General features: G+C 42.3%; 1 protein-coding gene across 3 annotated transcripts; it reads right to left on the reverse strand.

The window, feature by feature from the left end:
- Nucleotides 1–956: 956 nt before the first annotated feature.
- On the reverse strand, nucleotides 957–18958 carry CD48 (CD48 molecule). 3 transcript variants are annotated; one of them, XM_021681903.1, is made up of 4 exons: nucleotides 18714–18958; nucleotides 6347–6646; nucleotides 3032–3160; nucleotides 957–1326 (listed from the first exon to the last, which is right to left on the reverse strand). In XM_021681903.1, exons 1-4 carry the CDS (start codon nucleotides 18793–18795, stop codon nucleotides 1247–1249), a joined length of 591 nt encoding a protein of 196 aa, XP_021537578.1. In that variant the 5' UTR covers nucleotides 18796–18958; the 3' UTR covers nucleotides 957–1246. The 3 variants fall into 3 exon arrangements, with proteins under 3 accessions (XP_021537578.1, XP_021537576.1, XP_021537577.1); XM_021681901.1 differs by having other exon boundaries at nucleotides 3032–3298; XM_021681902.1 differs by having other exon boundaries at nucleotides 3032–3298; nucleotides 6347–6713; nucleotides 18714–18732.
- Between the last annotated feature and the right edge of the window lie 522 nt (nucleotides 18959–19480).

Consider the following 19480-nt stretch of genomic DNA (forward strand, 5'->3'; position numbering starts at 1 on the left):
AAATCCAAATGTCCCAGGTCAAAAGCAGTCAGGCAGAAGGAATTCCTCCATACTTGTGGGAAGGAGAGCCTATTCACACCTTCACCTGATTGGGTGAGACCCACACACATTAGGGAGGATAATCTGCTTTACTCAGGCTACTGATTCAAATGTTAATCTTATCCAGAAAACCCTCACAGACACACACAGAATAATGTTGGGCCCAACATATGGTCACCTCTGGGGTCCAGTCAAGTTGACACGTAAAATTAACAAGGACAGCCCAGGAGGAAAATGTGAGAGTTTGGTGAGCACACAGCATGTTCTGACACAGAGGAGGGCTGGATGGCGGGGAAGGCTGGTTTGATGTAGACGAAAAGTGATCTGTGGTGGGACACTTCCCTGAAGGGGGAACACATCCTTGAGTGGCCCTCTCAGCTCCAGGCCCATGAAAGCCTTGGAGGAGGGGAACACACAACAGAAATCCCAGGTGTTCTGTCAGTGCTGGGCCTGGGGGCTCCTACCTTCCTGTAATGGAAGACCCTAGTGAGAACGTTTTGTTCATTTGATGGTTTTATTAGATCCCGTGACACAGATGGGACTTGAAGAGTTGCCCACAAAGGGAGTGGTGGTGCTCGGCTCCCCAGGAAAGGCTTGGGAGGGACCCTTTTTATGTGGCAAAGCTGCATGCTCACTCCTGAGGGGTAAGGCTGACCCCATATTCCCAGGAAACCTAAAGAGCATGCTCCTCAGAGAGGAGGCCAGAACTTGGGTGGGGTGGGGTGGGGGGGGGAGGCAAAGCTGGAAGGAACCCCAGGAGATTTGGCATGGATGTGGGAGCAAGAGTCAGAGATAGCACAAATTAACTCCTCAGACACAACAACCTGTAGGAGCCTATGGCCCCAGGCTCTTCCCCTTTGTATCCCGTTTGTCTGGGCCAGTGGAACAGACATTGTCTGACAGTTTGATGTTGATGGTCACATTGTTTATTTAAATAAGGAAACATTGCATAGTGTGATCATATCTTTTGGTGGGAAGAATATATGTGTATCTATGTATGTATGTTGGAAAATAACTAGGAGATATAAAATAAAATATTAACTGTAGTTTTTAAAAAGTTAATTTGAAAATCCTTGTAGATGCTTCAGTAGCACACTTTCTACCATCCTATGTAGCCTGAGCTCCTGTCTTGGTTAATAGCATGGTTGCTGATGAAGGCAAGGCCCAGCTGTCTTGAAGTTTCACTCTTGAGTTAGAAGAGCTTGTCTCAGGTCCATAGGAAGCCAGGAACAATGGGTACCATGACCATTAGCCATGTTGCAATCCAAGCTACTCCAGAGGATCTGGCTGAAAGAGCAAGAAAACTCCAAATGCTTAGGTGTCTTGACTTTAGGGAAGGTAGGACTACTTCCCCTCTCTGTTTCTCCACCCCACATCCCATCTATACCAAGAGGGAAAGAGAGAAGGAAGGGGAAGACTGACAGGAAGGGAAAGGGAGAGAAGGAGTAAGAACAGAGGGGATGGAGGAGAAGACAGGAGAGGAAGCAGAAAATAAAAAGAAAAGGGAATGAGTGATACAGTAGGGAAGGGAAATTAGGGGTGCTTTTCTAGGATAATTTGGATGGCTGAAAAGTGACAAGATTGGCTTGGCCCTTCCAAAAAAGGGCCTTATTATTGTTTTCATCCTCATTGTAGATGAACAGTCACCCTCATTTTATAAAGGATAGGGACTGCGTCTCTTTTCTGGATCTCAGGATATGGTGTTGATATGAAGGTGGTCTCGTGGTCAGACACCGAACTGTCGCATAGGGTCTGTGGTAGCAGGAGAGACTAGAAGAGGCATGGCCAGTCAGGTGGGAAGAATAAAGAAGAGTGTACACGTTCCATAATCCTTGTGCAGGAACAGAGGTGAAGAAATCAGCACAGGAGGGAGGGTACATTAGGTCCCAGAAGACCAGGAAAGATCAGTGTCTCTGGGGGCCATGGTCCCTGATGACTGCCATGACAGGGAACTCAGGTAAATGTTGGCACCACAGATATGAGTTATTCTGGAATGGTATGGATATGTATACTCGGGGATATGGTTTCAGGGGTGTAGAAGGTACAAGACCCAGAATGCTGGGGATAGTAATCTAAATCTATTGAGGGGTCCCCTAAACCCCTAGTGTCTCCAGAATTGAAGGAACTGGTTCTAATTTAAGTACCATTCTGAAGACCTGTTGGGCACTGTTCTAGATAGGGTATCTGTACTGTCTCATTTAGTCCTCATAACAGCATGAGGTAAGGATTACCATTTTGTCTGTTATTTAAGAAGGATACAACTTGGAGAAGGACATGACTTAGAGAAGCTAAGTCACTTGCTTAGCTATTAAGTGACAATCCCAGGATTAACCCCAAGTACCTAACTCCAAAACCTATGAGCTTACTGCCCAATCCTGGCTATCCTACTACAGGACCTGTGTAAGCTTGATAGAGAGCCAGCAATGATGCTCAAGTGAGTGGGTCCTCCCAAGGGACAGAGAAATCTGAAACATGAAACCCAGAGTCTGTCTTTCTAAAAAGCAGAGTCTCTGCCTTAGGATAAGGCCCTCACTCTTGTTCACTACTTGTTCTTGCTTGTGCTCATCTACTTGGCCCTTCTTTCTTGCTGATTTAGGCTGTCTGCCAGAAACCCCTTCATGCACCTGTTCAACTGTGTCTGGTCTGCTGTCCCACTTGGGCTTTTCTCCTGCTCAACCCTGACAGCTCAGATTGTCCTACAATTACCCAGGCCTCAGATTCTAGGACCATGCATTGTTAGAGCATGGTAGGAGTGCCAGCCAGCCCTTGCAGGTGAGGACAGTGAGCTCCACAAAAGCCAGATAAGCTTGCTGAGAGCTAGTGGCAGAGCCCAGGGTAGAACCCAAGTCTCTCAGGTCTCACAGATGCCTATGGGATCCTCCATCTGAGCAGGAGGCTGAATAGGATCCCCACACCTTTCTTCATTTCATGCAAAAGAAAACTAGTTACCCTAGCTCCCCCCCACCCCAGCTCCCTGGGGAGTATTTCTTACCTAGTTTACAAGGTAAGGTGAAATAGACAGTGTCATTCTTACTGCTCACAGGATTGCTGGCTTGGCAGGTGTAAAACTTGGAGTAGTTTTGTGGCTCAACGGTGATTTCAAGCACAAAATTCTGGAGCCCTGTTGAAAAGAGCCCTGAGTCCCCATACCAGGCATAGTTTATGGACTGGTTTGGGATCATACATGACAGCTGCAGATGACAGGCATTGTTCACTTCCTGTGTCTTCCAGATTTTTATGTCAGGTTTAGTTACAGGATCTGAAGATGAGGAGGATGTTGTAAGATGAGACAATGGGTTTATGCATTTATGAGGCAATTATGCTTTGAGAGTTTAACCAATAAAATACAAAGGGAGCTAGGGAGGGGTGCTGAGTGCCGCAGAAAGTGGTGTCATGGAGAATAGGGCCCTACAGGGGGAGCCAGTGAGCAGCTTTGACCTCTGGAGGTTCAGACTGGAAGGGCTACTCCTTGAGGGTGAAGCTAAAATGGATCCAGGAGGGGGAGCCATGCACCCAGAAACAAAATGGGGTTATGACTATCTGTGGGCCAGAAAGAGCAGCAAAAATCTCCTGGGGTCAGATTTAGTATCCCAACTGTCTGAGCTAGGTGAGGATCCTTCTCCAGCACCAGCCCACAGTTGGCACCGTGGCCCACCTGTCCATCAAGAGCTCTTGGACTCAGATTCAGCAAGAGTCCTGGGGTAGGAGATACTACCCTGTACAAGGCAAAGCCCTCTCCCTGATTCTGGAAGAGCTACAGAGAAGAACCTCATGTAACCCCCAGCACACATTAGCGTGATGAATAGCATTGTGTCTGTTAACTTTGGTATCTCAGGGTTTAGCACAGCGCTTACCAGATAGAAATCTGTAGGTATCTGATGAAAGGATGGATGGATGGATGGATGGATGGATGGATGGATGGATGGGTGAGTGGATGGATAGATGGAGCAGAGATACAAAGGACAAAACAGTAGCTTTGGAGTAAGACCAGCGTGGGTCTTGGAATTGGCTCTCATGGAGTGACAGTATCAAAATAATTAACCCCTTAAATTTTCTTCTCATGGGTAAACTGACTCTACCTCATAGCACGATGTTAGTGAGATAAAATGGCATTGTCCGTTAGGAAGTACTTCTTGCAGGGCGCAAGTGTTCTATGCATGTCGGAGGTCACCTCATCATCACCGATGTTGTCCTGCCACCAGATGGGATGAAAGGTAATCCCAGCATCTGCTCTTTCCTTTGTCAGGGCCACTTTTTCTGAAACCCTCTGGGCCTTTTCATTCTGGCCATGGGTAAAACACCTACAGAATCAGTGCTGCTCTGGTGTCAAAGGATTAAACGTGCCAAGAATTGACCAGATCAGAGCTCGCCTCTGGCTGCAAGCGTGTGGTGGGCAATAGCAGTTTCCCCTGCCTGGCCTCCTGAACTCCAAACCCGTCTCCTATGTGAAACCCCCTGAGATTGCTGGACTTCCCCTGCATGCTTGAGCTGAGCAATTTTCATACTATTTTTCGCCGTTTCCTGTGGTCTAACCTCTTGTCTTACATCTTCCACATTTCACATGGCGAGCAGCATGCACTGGGTGCTTTGTGGGTGGGGCTCGTTGAGCCAGCCAGGGTAGTCTGGCTCTAAGATGCCTCACTGGAGCTATCAGAAATTCAGGGGCTGTACTGAAGAACGAGCTTGCAGCTAATCCCATCCTGAGGGTTTTATGTCCAGGCAGGTGTGCTTATGTCACACCAGCTTGTGGAATTTAAAATATTCAGGAATGTTGCAAGCTGATTGTGAAACCATTTGTAACTTGGAGTTGGCTGTGGTGGGAGTATTTACCACAGAAATTAGTAAATGATACAAAGTTGGGCTTTTCCTGACACCACTGTAAGAGATTTTGAATCTTTTCCTTTTTCCGGGACTTCCCGAATTTTCAGGCCGTGTGACTTAGAGGAAATACGTGAGAAGAAGCCTCCAGCCTCTTAGAACAGGGACCACTGAGCTGGTGGGTTGTAGAAGACACTCTTCATTTACACTGTTTTCGGGAAGAAAGATTACAGATATTTTCTGAATATTTTCTAGAGAGCTTGTATTTGTATTTTTGGTAATCATCTGGTAGAAGGAAACTGCATGATAAAATGATTTGGTTTGGGAAAAACCCCTTGTTTTCATTTTTGATGTTTCACTCCCATTTTCTACTTTGATTCTCATAATATCCTAAAAGGAAGATATAATTATCTTCACAATATGAGGGCCCTGAGGCTCTCGGGTAGCCCCTGTCTTGGATGTTTGCCCCGCCCCTCTTCTCTAATTTTTGCCTACCTCAACACCACGGAGGCCTCCCCAGGAATCATGTTTCTGCCTTAAAAGCTGACACTTTGGGCCATAAATATTTTGATCAGGTACGCATACCTGAACCAAGTTGGCTTAATCAGTTTCTCTCTTTAAATTTCTCTTTAAATTCTGAGAATTTAAACCAAGAGTTACAAAAGTCTAGGCTTTGAGAGGTAAGTCATGTACATGGCAGGGATCAAAAGAGGCACAGTCCACAGATTCCTGAGGCTGCGAACTCTGGGCTGGCCTTGGTTCTCATTGTTCCTCTTGTTCAGCCCTTCCTAACTCTTCTCAGTTCCCTGAATTGCTTTAAAAAGTTCTAGTTTCTTTAATAGACTCTTTTTTTTTCTTTTGCTAAATTTACATCAAATTGGCTTCTGTTACTTGCCATCAAAACAAACTTACCAAATATGGGCACAGAGACGTTAAGATCTTTCTCCAAGGTCACACAGCTAGGAAGTGAGCTAGCAACCGAGGTTTTTAACCCAGGTCTGTCTGATTCCAAGTATAATATCCTAGTCCTTATTCCACACATACCGGTTAGGCTGGAGCTATGAGTGGAAGTTTTTGTCCCATCCATTTTGAAAAATAAAAAACCCTCCTTTAACAGCTCCTGCCCCATCCTGTGTCTCTTATAACTTTTTCCTTAAGTCTGTGTTCAGGTATATTATTAAGATGAGCTCAGAACTGATTTGGGTTGATCACAGGAGAGCATGAAGAGACTAGAGAGGAAATCATTTCTATGGTTTTCCCTTTCTTCACATTTCAGACACTAACATCAGAAGAACTTTTAAATGTCCCAAGGCTATCAGTTTGGGTTCTGCTGGCCCAGCCTCACTCCCCAGAGGAACTGGCTCCAGGAGAAATGAATGAAGCCTGTCCTGAGGTTTCTCTAACCTCCTCCCGGAGAGGGCCCCCATGTGCCTAGGAAACCTCCCCAGTGGTCCATCCAGGGCCCTAGATTGGGACTCCCCAAACTCACCATGTACCTCCAGTGGGATATGCCACTCCTTCTCTCTCCCATACTCCTCCAACACCCTGAGGATGTAGGTGCTGCTGTCCTCTTTCTGGACATTATAGATGCACAGTGCATGGTTTTGATTAAGTCGGACCCTCTCCTTAAACTTAGAATTGAAGAAACTAGTCCTTTTGGACTCCCATTCTAGAATCTTCTGATCAGCGGTGTAAAGCCAGGTGAGTTGAGTGTAGTTAGCAGGCAAACTGGAGATTTGCAGACTCACATTGCTGCCTGAGATGGTGGTCACTGGATGTTCCGAATGACCTGTCATGAGAGTGAGAGCCATCTTAGAGAGGGCAGAGGGGCCCAGCAGCCAAAGCTTTCACCTGACCTGGTGGGACAGGGAAGAGAGAAGAGGTTTCTGCTTGGAAACAGTAAGTATGGTCTTCACCAGAGGGTCTGGCCTCTGATCAGGAATTCAGTAAAAGTTGGAGCTTGAGGGTGGGTAAGGGGGTAGGGCATGTTGCTGATAATCCTTCTAGTTCTGCCCCAGAAGATAAAGACAAAGGACACTGACGCTGGCCCCGACAGTCTCCCTTGCTCTCATGCCAGTAGATTTTCAAATAAAATGATGACAAGTCACATCCCCTCTCTGGGCTTGTGTTCCTTATTGCTTCGATTTACTTCTCTAGCAGTAGGCAGGAAGTAGAGAAGAAACAAAGTTTGAAGTGAATGGAAGGAAGCCAGAGTTATTCAGTAGCAAAGTATTATAGAAGCATGAAGGCATTTCATTAATAAAAATAGTATGCTATTTTTCTGGCATTCGTAATTTTTGTAGTATTTCTCAGCTTTTTAAAACTTGTGATACATTGGGGTTTCTTTTCTCATTCTAACTAAATTCACTTTTGTTCCTATTTGTGTTCGCTGTTCTGTTCTTTTTTCATGAGGGTGCCCAAACCTTGTCTGGTTAAGGCAAAGAAAAGATGACAGCAAGGAAGATGCAAGATGAAGGGAGGTGTGTTGACCCTTTGTGGAGGGAGAAGAACAAAGGAGGAGGATATAGTATATCCTATATACTATATATAGTATAGTATATATAGGAGTATATAGTATAGAGGTATCTATATATAGGCTAAGAAAGAACAGTAGAAAGAAGCTACCTGTAGAGGAAAAAGGAAATACGACCTGTATTATTCTGGCCTCATCTACTGTCACACAAAATCTCAGTAATATTGTTCAATATCATATATACATCCAGCTGTTCACTTTCCACAAATCTATCATTTCCAAAAGTATTCTCTTCAACTAGAGATTGAAATGAATAAAAAAAAGATTGAAAATGCCTGTGTCCCCAGGGCTTTCAAGGTTCTATTTATTAATCCTTCCCACCATCCATCTCTGCCTTCAACACTTTATTGAGCACTTATCCTGCGCCTAGTCATATGCAGACATACTTGGGCATTCATTGTCGCAGTGCTTCTGATTGGTCCACTCCACACATTGTCATCTCTGTGACGTAACCAATTCAGTGTCAGTAACAGTATTTGAACAAGCCCCATGTGCCTGGCACTGCATGAGGCTCTAGCATCAGCAGTACAGATGGAAGCTCTAGCCTCGTAGAGCATGCAGCCCAGCAGGACATTCTCTTCGGGGTTTTAAAACCACCGGACATATATTCTAGATGTGTTCTCATTCTGTTACTTGTTTCCATGTGAATTAATAGAAGTAGTGACAATAGACAGCCTAGATCAGTGTTTTCCAACCTTGGCACTATTGACATTTTAGGCCAGGTAAGTCTCTGTTGTGGGAGCTGTCCTCGTGCATTATAGGATGTTCAGCAGCATTCCTGGCTTCTGCCCACTAGAGACCAGTAGCACTTCTCCAGATGTGACAATCAAAATGTCTCCAGATATCGCAAATGTCCCACCCCCATTCTGGGTGAGAACTACTGGCCTAAGTCATCCTTGGCAGACTCTCCAGTAAGTGTCAGACATATGCTCAGGAAGACAGCACAACTTAGAGTTAACCCCCTTTTATTTCTCAGTAAAAAGTGATGGCCAACCACCAGAATGACCTTTTAAGAATCATACACATCGGTAGTGAAGAAGAGAGGAAGGAAAGATACAACGTCCTGTGCACGTCTATATCTTAGCAATCATATTATATTGAAATGATCTGTTTAATGTCTACTACCTGCTTCTATCACCAGAGTATAAGATTCCTAAAGACAACAAATGAGTCTTATGAGTCTAATTCATTTTCCATTATAGTGTGATGAAATCAGACTGCCTTGGTTCAAATCCTGGCTCTACCACTTGCTAGCTATGTAACCTTGAGCATGTTATCAAACCTCTCTGTCTTTGTTTTGGTTATTACCTCATAAAGTTTGTAATGGTTAAGTTTATGTGTCAACTTGACTGGGCTAAGGGATACCCAGATAGCTGGTACAACATTATTTCTGGATGTGTCTGTGAGGGTGTTTCTGGAAGAGATTAGCATTTGAATTGGTAAACAGAGTAAAGATGATCACCTTACCAATGAGGTAGGCACCATAACCCAAAAAGAACAAAAAAGCAGAGGAAGGGCAGATTTACTCTTTCCTTGAGCTGGGACATCCATCTTCTCCTACCCTTGGACATTAGTGTTCCTGGTTCTTGGGCCTTGGACTTGGACAGGGACTTACACTATTGGGTCTCCTGGTTCTTGGGCCTGTGGATTTGGACTGGAACTCCACCACTGGCTTTCCTGTGCGACCAGCTTGTAGATGTCAGGTTGTGGGACTTCTCCATATAGAGAAGTACACAATTATGGGTTATGCTTCCATAATTGCATGAGACAATCCTTCATAATAAACCTCTTTCTATATATTTATATATAGACTATTTGCTCTGTTTCTCTGAAGAACTCTGACTAATACAGAGTTACATTAATAAAATGTTTAGAATACAACTTAATACAAATAATCAATTAATACAAATAAAGTACTTAGAACAATACTTGGAAGATTAGTAAGCATTCAGTAAAGGTCATGTATTGTTTTATTATTATTACCTACATTATTTTTTGTATCCATAACTCCTAGTACTATGCCTAAGTTATTAAGATGTTTAACAATTGCCTGTTGAACTCATTTTATTATACCAAAACAGTGGTAAAATAAGGACTAGACTAATGATACATTTTTTAGAAATGGATGTTCATATGTGAATCTGAAAGATTGAAGAATATGAAAGAAGGGGCCTAAAATCCAAAAATATTGTATCAGCTCCTCAATCAGCTTTTACTTGTATCCTAATGGTGTAAAAATAAAAGGTGTCAGCATGCACAAGAGGTAACACAAAACCAGGTCACTGGCCTAGGACATGTGCTGGGACCTCTATCAGAACAGACAAGTTCCCTAAAGCTTCCTTGGGGAGGGAGAAAGAAGCATGCATCCAATGAGAAAGAATGAAGAATACACAGCACATAGACTCAAGTTAAGATCCAGGCCCAGTTATACCTTGCATCCTTTCTCCTTGTGAGAATGGAATCTGCTTTATAAGGACAAAGAGATCATGTTTGGCAAAGGTATTCCCAAAATGCTCAAAAGAACTTCAAAATTTAGTGTGAGGCATAGGGAGAAACCATAGCAGACACAGAGTCACTAATTTTGTAAGCTTCTCAAAGATAAAGACAATATCTTGCTCAATTTTGAATCTCCACAATACTCGGTTGATATTTAGTATTTAGTAGACAATGAATAAATGGATGACAGTGATAAAATGTATACATAAGTGCTCCCAGTCTTCTTCTTTCATGACCTCCTGCTAGTCAAAAATATTTTTCGTATTTTTACTTTCCATTCAGCTTCTCCCTCTTGTTTACTTCCTAAGACCAGTTTGGACTGATGAGCAGGGAGGGAAGGAAGAGATAAGCAAATACCAAGGCCACTCAAGCCAGTTTAGGAAATAGGGGTGCTAGTGCATTGGGGCTCAGAAGAGTAAGACTGTCTGGGCAGCAGATGGATGGGATGGTTTGAGAAGATTGAAGAGGACAGGAAAGGTGGGTGTAGGAAATGTTACTGTAGTTTATAAATTGGATTTCCTTTAACATCTTTTGAGAGACTGTAAGTAGAAATTTGAGTTACTATTTAGTTACTTATGACCAATGAATTGTGTTTCTTAAATATGAAAATATGCCCAAACTGGGCCAGTGGAGCCCTGTCTTATGGCTGGATCCTGATAATAATAAATGAATAAAATCAATAATAAATGAATAAAAGATGACTATTTTTTTTAATTTTTTTATTATGTTATGTTAATCACCATACATTACATCATTAGTTTTTAATGTAGTGTTCCATGATTCATTGTTTGCATATAACACCCAGTGCTCCATGCAGAATATGCCCTCTATAATACCCATCACCAGGCTAACCCATCCTCCCACCCAAGATGACTATTATGACAAAGAAAGCAGAGGAGCAGTGGAAGAGGTGCCCAGGAATTCTCAAAAAAAAAAACCCAACAACATAAAAATGTGTTGAATATGGCATTCAAGTTTTCAGATATTGAAAGTCAATGCAAAGCAGCTAAAAGAAACCTTGAAATATCGATCCAGCAGCCTCAGAAGGGCTGAGATCATGCTTGAAAACAGAAAATGGAACAGTGAATTTTGTTTTGAAATATCTAATGAAAGGGTGGCCTGGAAAAGCAACATGAACCTGAAGATGCAAGCAGTCAAAGAATGCTTGACTGACCATTTAAAAAGGGATATAAGATATTCTAGTCTTCTGAAAGAATTCTATAATTCTTTCACAAGTTAAAGAAGAAATATGGATTAACTTTACAAATACAGATTGCAAAATTAATGCAGAAATGGAGTAATACAATTTGGGGTATCAAGATGGTGGTTTAATCTGCTAATCGTCTACTAAATTCAGATAAATTAATATCTTTCTTATCTATAATATATTTATGTGGGGGTTTTCTTTAATTTTAAATTGACAAAATCTTGATTTGCCTTCCTAACAACTGCATATGTTCAAAGGCAGGGGAAGTAACTGTAAAGAAAGTTAGGAAGCATCATAGGAAGAAGTATTCGGTTATGTGTCTGGATGCATAGGATAAAGTAACTGTGTTTACGTGCAGTTTACAATAAAAAACGAAGCAGCTTTTTCCTGTGCCTAGCCATGTTTCCTGTCTGTAGAAAAGAAAACCTAAAATGGGGAAGGAGGGAACAAGATCAAAGAAAGTGATCATTTCATACCAAAGAGTCTACCCAGGAAAGTGAAAGAGGTCCTAAAGAAGAAGTTCTCATCACTCTAAAATCAAGTCACATGGCTTCTAGTAAAACTATTAAGGAAGAAATGACGTGAGTTTTAAAGATACTAATATGGAGTTACCAAGAGTTCTCTGATGAGATCAACCATTTAACTAACTTGTATAACCTTTTAAGGAAGTAATATTTAAAACTGAAGTATAGGGCGCCTGGGTGGCTCAGTTGGTTAAGCAACTGCCTTCGGCTCAGGTCATGATCCTGGAGTCCCTGGATCGAGTCCCGCATCGGGCTCCCTGCTCGGCAGGGAGTCTGCTTCTCCCTCTGACCCTCCCCCCTCTCATGTGCTTGCTCTCTCTCATTCTCTCTCTCTCAAATAAATAAATAAAATCTATTAAAAAATAAATAAATAAATAAATAAATAAAACTGAAGTATAACTGACATACAACATTATATTAGCTTCAGGTGTACACCATAATAATTCAACATTTTTTTTTCAACATTTGTATACATTGTAAAATGGTCACCACCATAAATCTAGTTTGATGACTTTCTGTAGTGTTGTGCTTAGATTCCCTTCTCACTATCTTTTGTGGATCTATTATAGATTTTTGCTTTGTGGTTAACCATGAGGCTCACATATGTCATATGTTATATATATATATATATATATATATATATATATATATATATATATATAACAGTCTACTCTAAGTGGCTAGCAAGTTAAGTTTGAATGCATTCTAAGACCCTGCATTTTTACTCCCCTTTACCACATTTTATGTTGTTGCTGTCACATTCTACATCTTTTTATTTTGTGCATCCTTAACTAATTATTGCAGTTACAGTTATTTTTTACTACTTTTCTCTTTTAACCTTCATATTAACTTTGTAAGTGATTATTCCACTACCTTTACTATATATTTACCTTTACCAGTGAGACTTTTACTTTCATATGTTTTCTTAGGCTTAAAAAAGTCCCTTTAACATTTCTTTTAGGGCTGCTTTAGTAGAGGTGTATTCCTTTAGCTTTTGCTTATTGGAAAACTCTTTATCTCTCCTTCAATTCTGAATGGTAATCTTGCCGGGTAGAGTATTCTTGGTTGGAGGTTTCTTTCTTTCAGCACTTTGATTATATTATGACACTCCCTCCCAGCATGCAAAGTTTCCACTGAGAAATCTGCTGATAGCCTTATGGGTGTTCCCTTGTATGTAACTAGTTTTTTTTTCTTCCTGTGTTTAGGATTTTCTCTTTACCTTTAACTTTTGACATTTTAATGTCTTGTTGTGGGTCTTTCTATGTTTATCTTATTTGGAAATCTCTGGAATTCCTGGATCTGATGTCTGTTTCCTTCCCCAGGTTGGAAAAGTTTTCAGTCATTATTTCTTCAAATAAGTGTTCTACCCCTTTCTCTCACTCTTCTCCTACTAGAAGCCCTATGATGCAAATATTATTCCACTTGATGTTGTTCCATGGGTCCCTTAAGCTATCTTCACTTTTTAAAATTCTTTTTTCTTTTTGCTGCTCTGCTTATGTGAGTTCCACTGTCTTGTTTTCCAGCTCACCGATTATTTCTTCTGCATCATCTAGCCTGCTATTGAACCCCTCTAGTGCATTTTTTCAGTTCAGTTGTCACATTCTTCAGTTCTGTGACTTCTGTGTTGGGTACTTCCTCATATTTTCTCTTTGTTGAAGTTCTCACTGTGTTCATCCATTCTTTTCCTGAGTTCAGTGAGCATCTTTATGGCCATTCTTTGAACTCTTTATCAGGTTATTTATCTCTCTTTTATTAAGGTTCTTTTCTGGGATTTTGTCTTGTTCTTTCATTTGGAATATATTCCTCTGTTTCCTCATTTTGCTTTACTTTCTGTGTTTGTTTCTATGTGTCAGGCAAAACAACTACCTCTCTCAGTATTGAAGTGGTGGCCTCTGTAGGTGATGAATCTTATTATTTAACCCTGCCCTAGTTCTTGGTTGTCTCTTGCACTGTCTCTGATTACTTCAAACCCATGGGCCCAGAAACACAATCCCCCTGAACTGTCAAAGAGGGTGTCAAGGGGTATCCCTTATGTGAGCTGTGTGTGCCTGCTGGCTTGGAGGGATTATGGAAGGTGGGAAGGGAGCAGGACACTAGCCCACTGAGGAAGTTGCATGAGAGGGGAGAGCTGCATTAGCAGCACAACAGAGCAGGTGCTAGCAGGTTACAGTGAGTGCAAAAATGGCATCCAACAGCACTAGCAAGCTAGAGACAGAACATAAAAATGACACCCACCAGGACCTCCATTCCTGGATAGAATCCCAACAAGCTTTTGTCCTTGGGGAAGACCCTTTACAATCAGCAAATTAATATCCTTCACATATGATATGCCATATCTTTTCAAACTGTGTTTTTGTGCTGAGTCATAAAATGGGTGAATCTGCATGTGAGCCTTTCAAGAGTGGACTCTCCATTCCCTACAGTCCTACGGTTCTCCTGGCTATAAGCTCCATTGGTTTTCAAAGCTAGATATTTGGGGGAGAGCTTGTACCTCCAGTGCAGGTCCCAAAGGTTGGGGTGCCTGATATAGGGCAAAAAACCCTTGTTTCTCAAAGAGGAGTTCTGTATTTGTGGGAACCCTTCCCAATGGTGGGTTGCCATGCCAAGGATGGGATTTTGGTGATACTGCTTCTCTGCCTCTCCTAACCATCTTGATGTGGCCCTTTTATCCTTTGTTGTAGAGTAGCTGTTCAGCTAGTTCTCAGGTTCTTTTCGGAGAGAATTGTACTGTATGTAGTCTTGGATTTGCGTCCATGGAAGGAGATGAGTTCAAGATCTTACTATGCTACCATCTTAAACTGCCTCATATCTTAAGGAAATAATTTGGCAATGGATACCAGGACCCCAGATTTTGTCATGGGTGGCAAGAGTATTATTTCCTGAGATGGGAAGACTAATGAGTTTACTAGGCCAGATTGCAATGGGTCAAGAACTCAATGGAAGGCGAGGGAGAGGAGACAACAAAAGTAAACTATTCCAAGACATTTCAGTGTGAATGGGAAGGAAACTGATAGGGCATTGTGTAGAGGGACATGGAAGGTAAAAAGAGGTTTTTGGTTTTATTTTTTAGTTTTATTTAAGAAGGAAAAAAACAAGTTATGATAGGTCAAGGGAAGGAGCCAGTGGAGAAGGAGACATGGAAGAGAAAGAAGGTAACCAATGGCATTGGGCTAGAGGGGGTTTAGAGCAGAGTTAATGGCCCAGGTCTTGCCTGAAAGGGGAGATATTTCATGCTTTGAGGGAAAAGAGAAGGAGGACAAGACTGTTGGGGATGTAGAGAAGTTTGTAGTTTAGAGGTGGTAGGCAACAAGTTGAGAGGTTTTCTGCCTAATGATCTCCAGTCCCCATTTTTTCAGTGAAATAAGAGGCAAATTCTTTGCTGAGATCCCGGCTTGACTGAAACAATGATTCACAACTTCCTCCCTCCCTCCCTTTTTCCTTCCCTCCATCTATCGATCCATCCATAAACACATACATATGTACATCAATTTATTCATTTATTCACTCTTCTAAAAAATGTAGAATAGACACTTACTATGGACTAGGCTCTGTGGTAGGCACCATGCATAGAATGAAAGAGACATAGCTCCTTACCTTAGGGAGCTTCCATTCTAGTGGATACAGACAATTAATCAGATGATTCCACTATTGGTGATAAGTGTTAGCATAAGGAAAATATGGAATACTAAAGGAGCACATCACTTGAATTTAGGGGTCAGGAGTGTCTTCCATAGAAAGTGTGAGTAGGAATGAGTTTAAGTAGAAATTAGCCAGGGAAAGATGAGGACTAGGAGTAATCAACGTTCCAACTAGAGGAGAAGAAAAGTATCAAGTGCTCAGAGACCCACAAAAACAAGATCCATTTAAGGAAGTGGACGTAGTGCAGTTGATTAGAGGAAGGTAGGAGGAAGGTAGGAAGTGGCCATATTATCTAGTGCAAGCTTATGCTCAGTGTCTGTTGTAACTCTCTTTCACTATGGTGACCACTGATGAGTTGTTGTTTTTTTTTTAAGATTTTATTGATTTGTCAGAGAGCACAAGAAGGGGGAGTGGCAGGCAGAGGGAGAGGGAGAAGCAGGCTCCCCGCCAAGCAAGGAGTCCGACGTGGGACTTGATCCCAGGACTCGGGGATTGTAACCTGAGCCAAAGGCAGACACCCAACTGACTGAGGCACCCAGATGTTCCCACTGATGAGTTTTTAAAAGAAGAGTAAAATAAACAGATAATCATTTTAGAAAATTTATACCAATGGCAGTATGGTAAATACTAGACAGAGAGAAGAATTGAATTTTTTTTAAAAAAAGGAGCTTTTAAGCAGGATTACTACAATTATTATTGTAGTAATTGGATGCAAGAAAATGATGTCTTGATTTAGAATAAGTGGTTTATCTGCCAGCAGAGGTGGATGGAATTAGATATATTTGAGAGACTTTTTGAAGGTATAATTAATAGGACTTACTCATTGGATATGACAGGCAAGGAAAAGAAATGAGGTGAAGATGGCTTCCAGAATTCTGGCTTCAGTAATTGGACATAGACATGTCATTTATTGAGAAGTCAAACAGCAGAGGAACAGCAGATTATAAAAATGTTTTTTAAATCCGCAAATTTTTGACACTCCTTCCATCAAGAGGTGGTTATCTATGTCCCCTCCCCTTGTTGATGGCCTCAATGAGTAGGAGACCGCAGAAGTATGACTCACAAAGTGAGGTTAGAAAAGACCATGTGGCGTTTGCCTACTTTTCTCAGGATACTCAACCTGGGAGGTTTGGCCACCATGTGAGAAGATCAGACACATAGCTATTGTAGTATTACTCAGCCTAGGCACCAGCCACATGAGTGAAGAAGCCTCAAAGATGACCCCAAGCCCCAACATGATCTGGGTACACACACATGAGCTATCCCAGGGGGCTGAGCACAGTCCACCCCCTCATTCGTGCACAAAATATGTGATTATTATTTTAAGCTGCAGAGTTGTGGTGGCTTATTACACAGCAATAGATAGCCAGAACAAAGATGATGAATTAGATTTGGGGCATATGTTTGGAGAATCTGGAGATGTTTAAAAAGCAGTTAAAAATTCAGATCTGTGGGTAAAGAGAGAGCTTTGGGCTCTGAAGTTTACTTATGTCCTTCCCAGGCTCTTATCTGTCTCAGATTGTGTGTGTCACATTTGCAAAGCAATTCCACATTCTTTATTTGATTTGATCTTAATAATAACCCTTCGAAAAAATGGGAAGCATATTATTATACCCATTATGAGTTGAGAAAGCTTTTATGATTTATAGAAAATCCTGCGGCCTGGAACTCAGATAAAACAAAGGTCTTCTGATTCCCAGCACATGCTGCTTCCATTGCACTCTGCTAAGTGCTATGAGCAGATGAGGAAGATGCCCAGTAGTGAAGGGTACCTGAAATCAGAGAGCTGAGAGACTCAAGCCTGAGGAGGGATGAGAGAGGAGATTTAAAAATGCTTCTCAAATTTTTCCACCAAAGTATCCCTTACCAGGGAGGAGAGAACTACTATGTCCCCAGGAAGATCTAGACATAGAGCCCAAAAGAAAGTTCTTTGAAGTCATTTATTCATATATTTAACAATTATTTATTGAGCCCCGGCTATGTTCCAGGCACTCTGCTGGGGTTTAGCACAGTACATGGTCTCTGTCCTCATGTCCTCTCAAGGAGACAAACAACCAAACAAGCAATTCACCAATCATAATCGGGAGGCTTACAGGAGGAAGTTACATGAAAATGGCAGCCTACAGGAGGGGCAGAGGGAGAGGATGGTGCAGTGAATCCTGGGCAGAAAACCTAGCCATAACAGAGAAAGCACCTCCTTCAAGGCAAACAGCAAAGTTAAATGTAAATGGATATGATTAATAGGGGAGAAGTCATAAACTGGGAATAAGAGGACCATCTGTGGGCATAATCTATGCAGGAAGAGATTTAGACACATTGCCCTTGTGTCTAGAGAAAGTCCTGAAATATTCCAGTTCTCTTAGCAGCACTATCTTTCCCAAAGTTGAATTAATATTTCGTATCAGCCCCCACTCGCAAAGCCATATCAGTGTTCTGAGTTGAGTCAGCCCCACAGAGCCCACACAGCTATGAATGCCCTGAAGACATCGTGTGTCTAGATGTATAGTCATCAACCAAATCCAAAGTACTGCCATCCTGAGAGGTCCTGCAGGAGTGGTCAGCAGGGCATGACTGAGCATGATTGTCTCCTCTCCCTAAAAGCTACACCGTAATTTTATGATGCTGTGTTGGTTCCCTGTGCTTCTTCATTTTTACTCTTTTTTTTTTCCATAGTGTGAGCACTAAAGCCTTTGACATGGAAAAAACCTGAGTATCTCTTAGGGGGAATAGTGAGAAAGGCAACTGCTTAACTCCCACTTCTCAGCTGACCTGAAAAGAAAGGTACTGGAAGGTGAACAGCTGTAACAGAAAGGAGCGTTAACTCAGTCCCTGGGTACATCAGGGGGACAAGAACAGCCCATGGCAGAGGAATGACCCTTAACTCTTAACAACTAGACACTGGGGGCTCCTTTGATACTGAAGCACCTCAGGTCTCTGCTCAGAACCTTATTCAGAGACCCTAGAGAGAGCAATCCTCTCTGAGTTTCCTTTCCTTCAATTTAGATCTCTCTTTGGGACCATGACAACATCATTTACCTTTGTTCAGGACACAAACCCTTGCATAGACAGAGGCTTTGAGAATGACTCAGGGAGCACAGTGTACAGAGCAGAAAATGTGGCAGCAGTCAATAGGCAGCTTCCTCTTACTCAAAATGCAAAACAAAACAAAACACAACATCTTCCCAGACCACAAAGCATGGAACAAAATCTGAGGGGCCTCCTTCCCCGTCTCCCTGAGGTCCTGTTTTTGTCATGATCCCTTGGGAAAAGAGAGGGGATGATTCTCCAAGGCTCAGAAAGTTTCCCCAACTTGCCACAGCCCTCCTACCAGCATAGAAGTATCTTTTGCCTGGAGATCACACTCCACTTTCAGGACGAAGCCCCACCCCGTATCCCCTTTCCCATCTCACCCAGGCCTTCAATGCACAATCACATGCACACAACTTGTGTAAAGTACCTTGAATGCTGGTTGCCAGGAACAAATGAGGCAGCATTAGAAGTTCCAGAGCCAGACACCACTCCCACCTTTGGGAGCACATGTTACTTCCCAGGAACGCTAGAGACAGGCCAGAACCAGGCTAGAAAGGGACTAAGGGCTCCAGAGCCCTTGAAATCATGGCCCAAGGTTAGAGAAACACTCGCTGACCTTTTAGACACTCAGCAACTCATGGGTGGAGCCTGGAGACCAAAAACAGGAAGCCCCCATATCTGAGAGCACCACGGAAGCAAAATGAAATTAACTATTCTGTTTGAATGTGCAGTTGGTTCTGTTTTCTGGAGAGAGGATCCATAGCTTCTGTTGGATTCTCAGAGGGGTCAGTGCTCAGAAAAGATTAAAGTCCAAAAAAAAAGAAAAGACTAAAGTCTCCTGATAGAGAATATCTGGCTTTGGTTTCCCAGGCATGAGTCACCCCGATTAATCCAGAAGTTAAAATTAGTAGGTACTCACCAAGACTGCAGGGGATTTCTGGCCTGAGCCAACCCTAAGTCATGAGAGGAATAGGTGATATGTAAGTGTCATTCAGAGCAGAAAATGTAGGAAATCAGATCTCCCATGTCCTAAGCCCCACCCTCAGGCTCCTCCTCCTTTATGATAAAGTTATTGCTTGTACCCTTACATTGGCCTATCTACTGAACATTAGTAGAAAAAGCAAGATTACTTGGCCCAAATGAATGGATTTCCCAGCCTTGTGGTCTAAGAAATTTCAGACCCATCCCTCCTGA

This window comes from Neomonachus schauinslandi, chromosome 6, assembly GCF_002201575.2.
Source record: "Neomonachus schauinslandi chromosome 6, ASM220157v2, whole genome shotgun sequence".
Taxonomy (NCBI): Eukaryota; Metazoa; Chordata; class Mammalia; order Carnivora; family Phocidae; genus Neomonachus; species Neomonachus schauinslandi.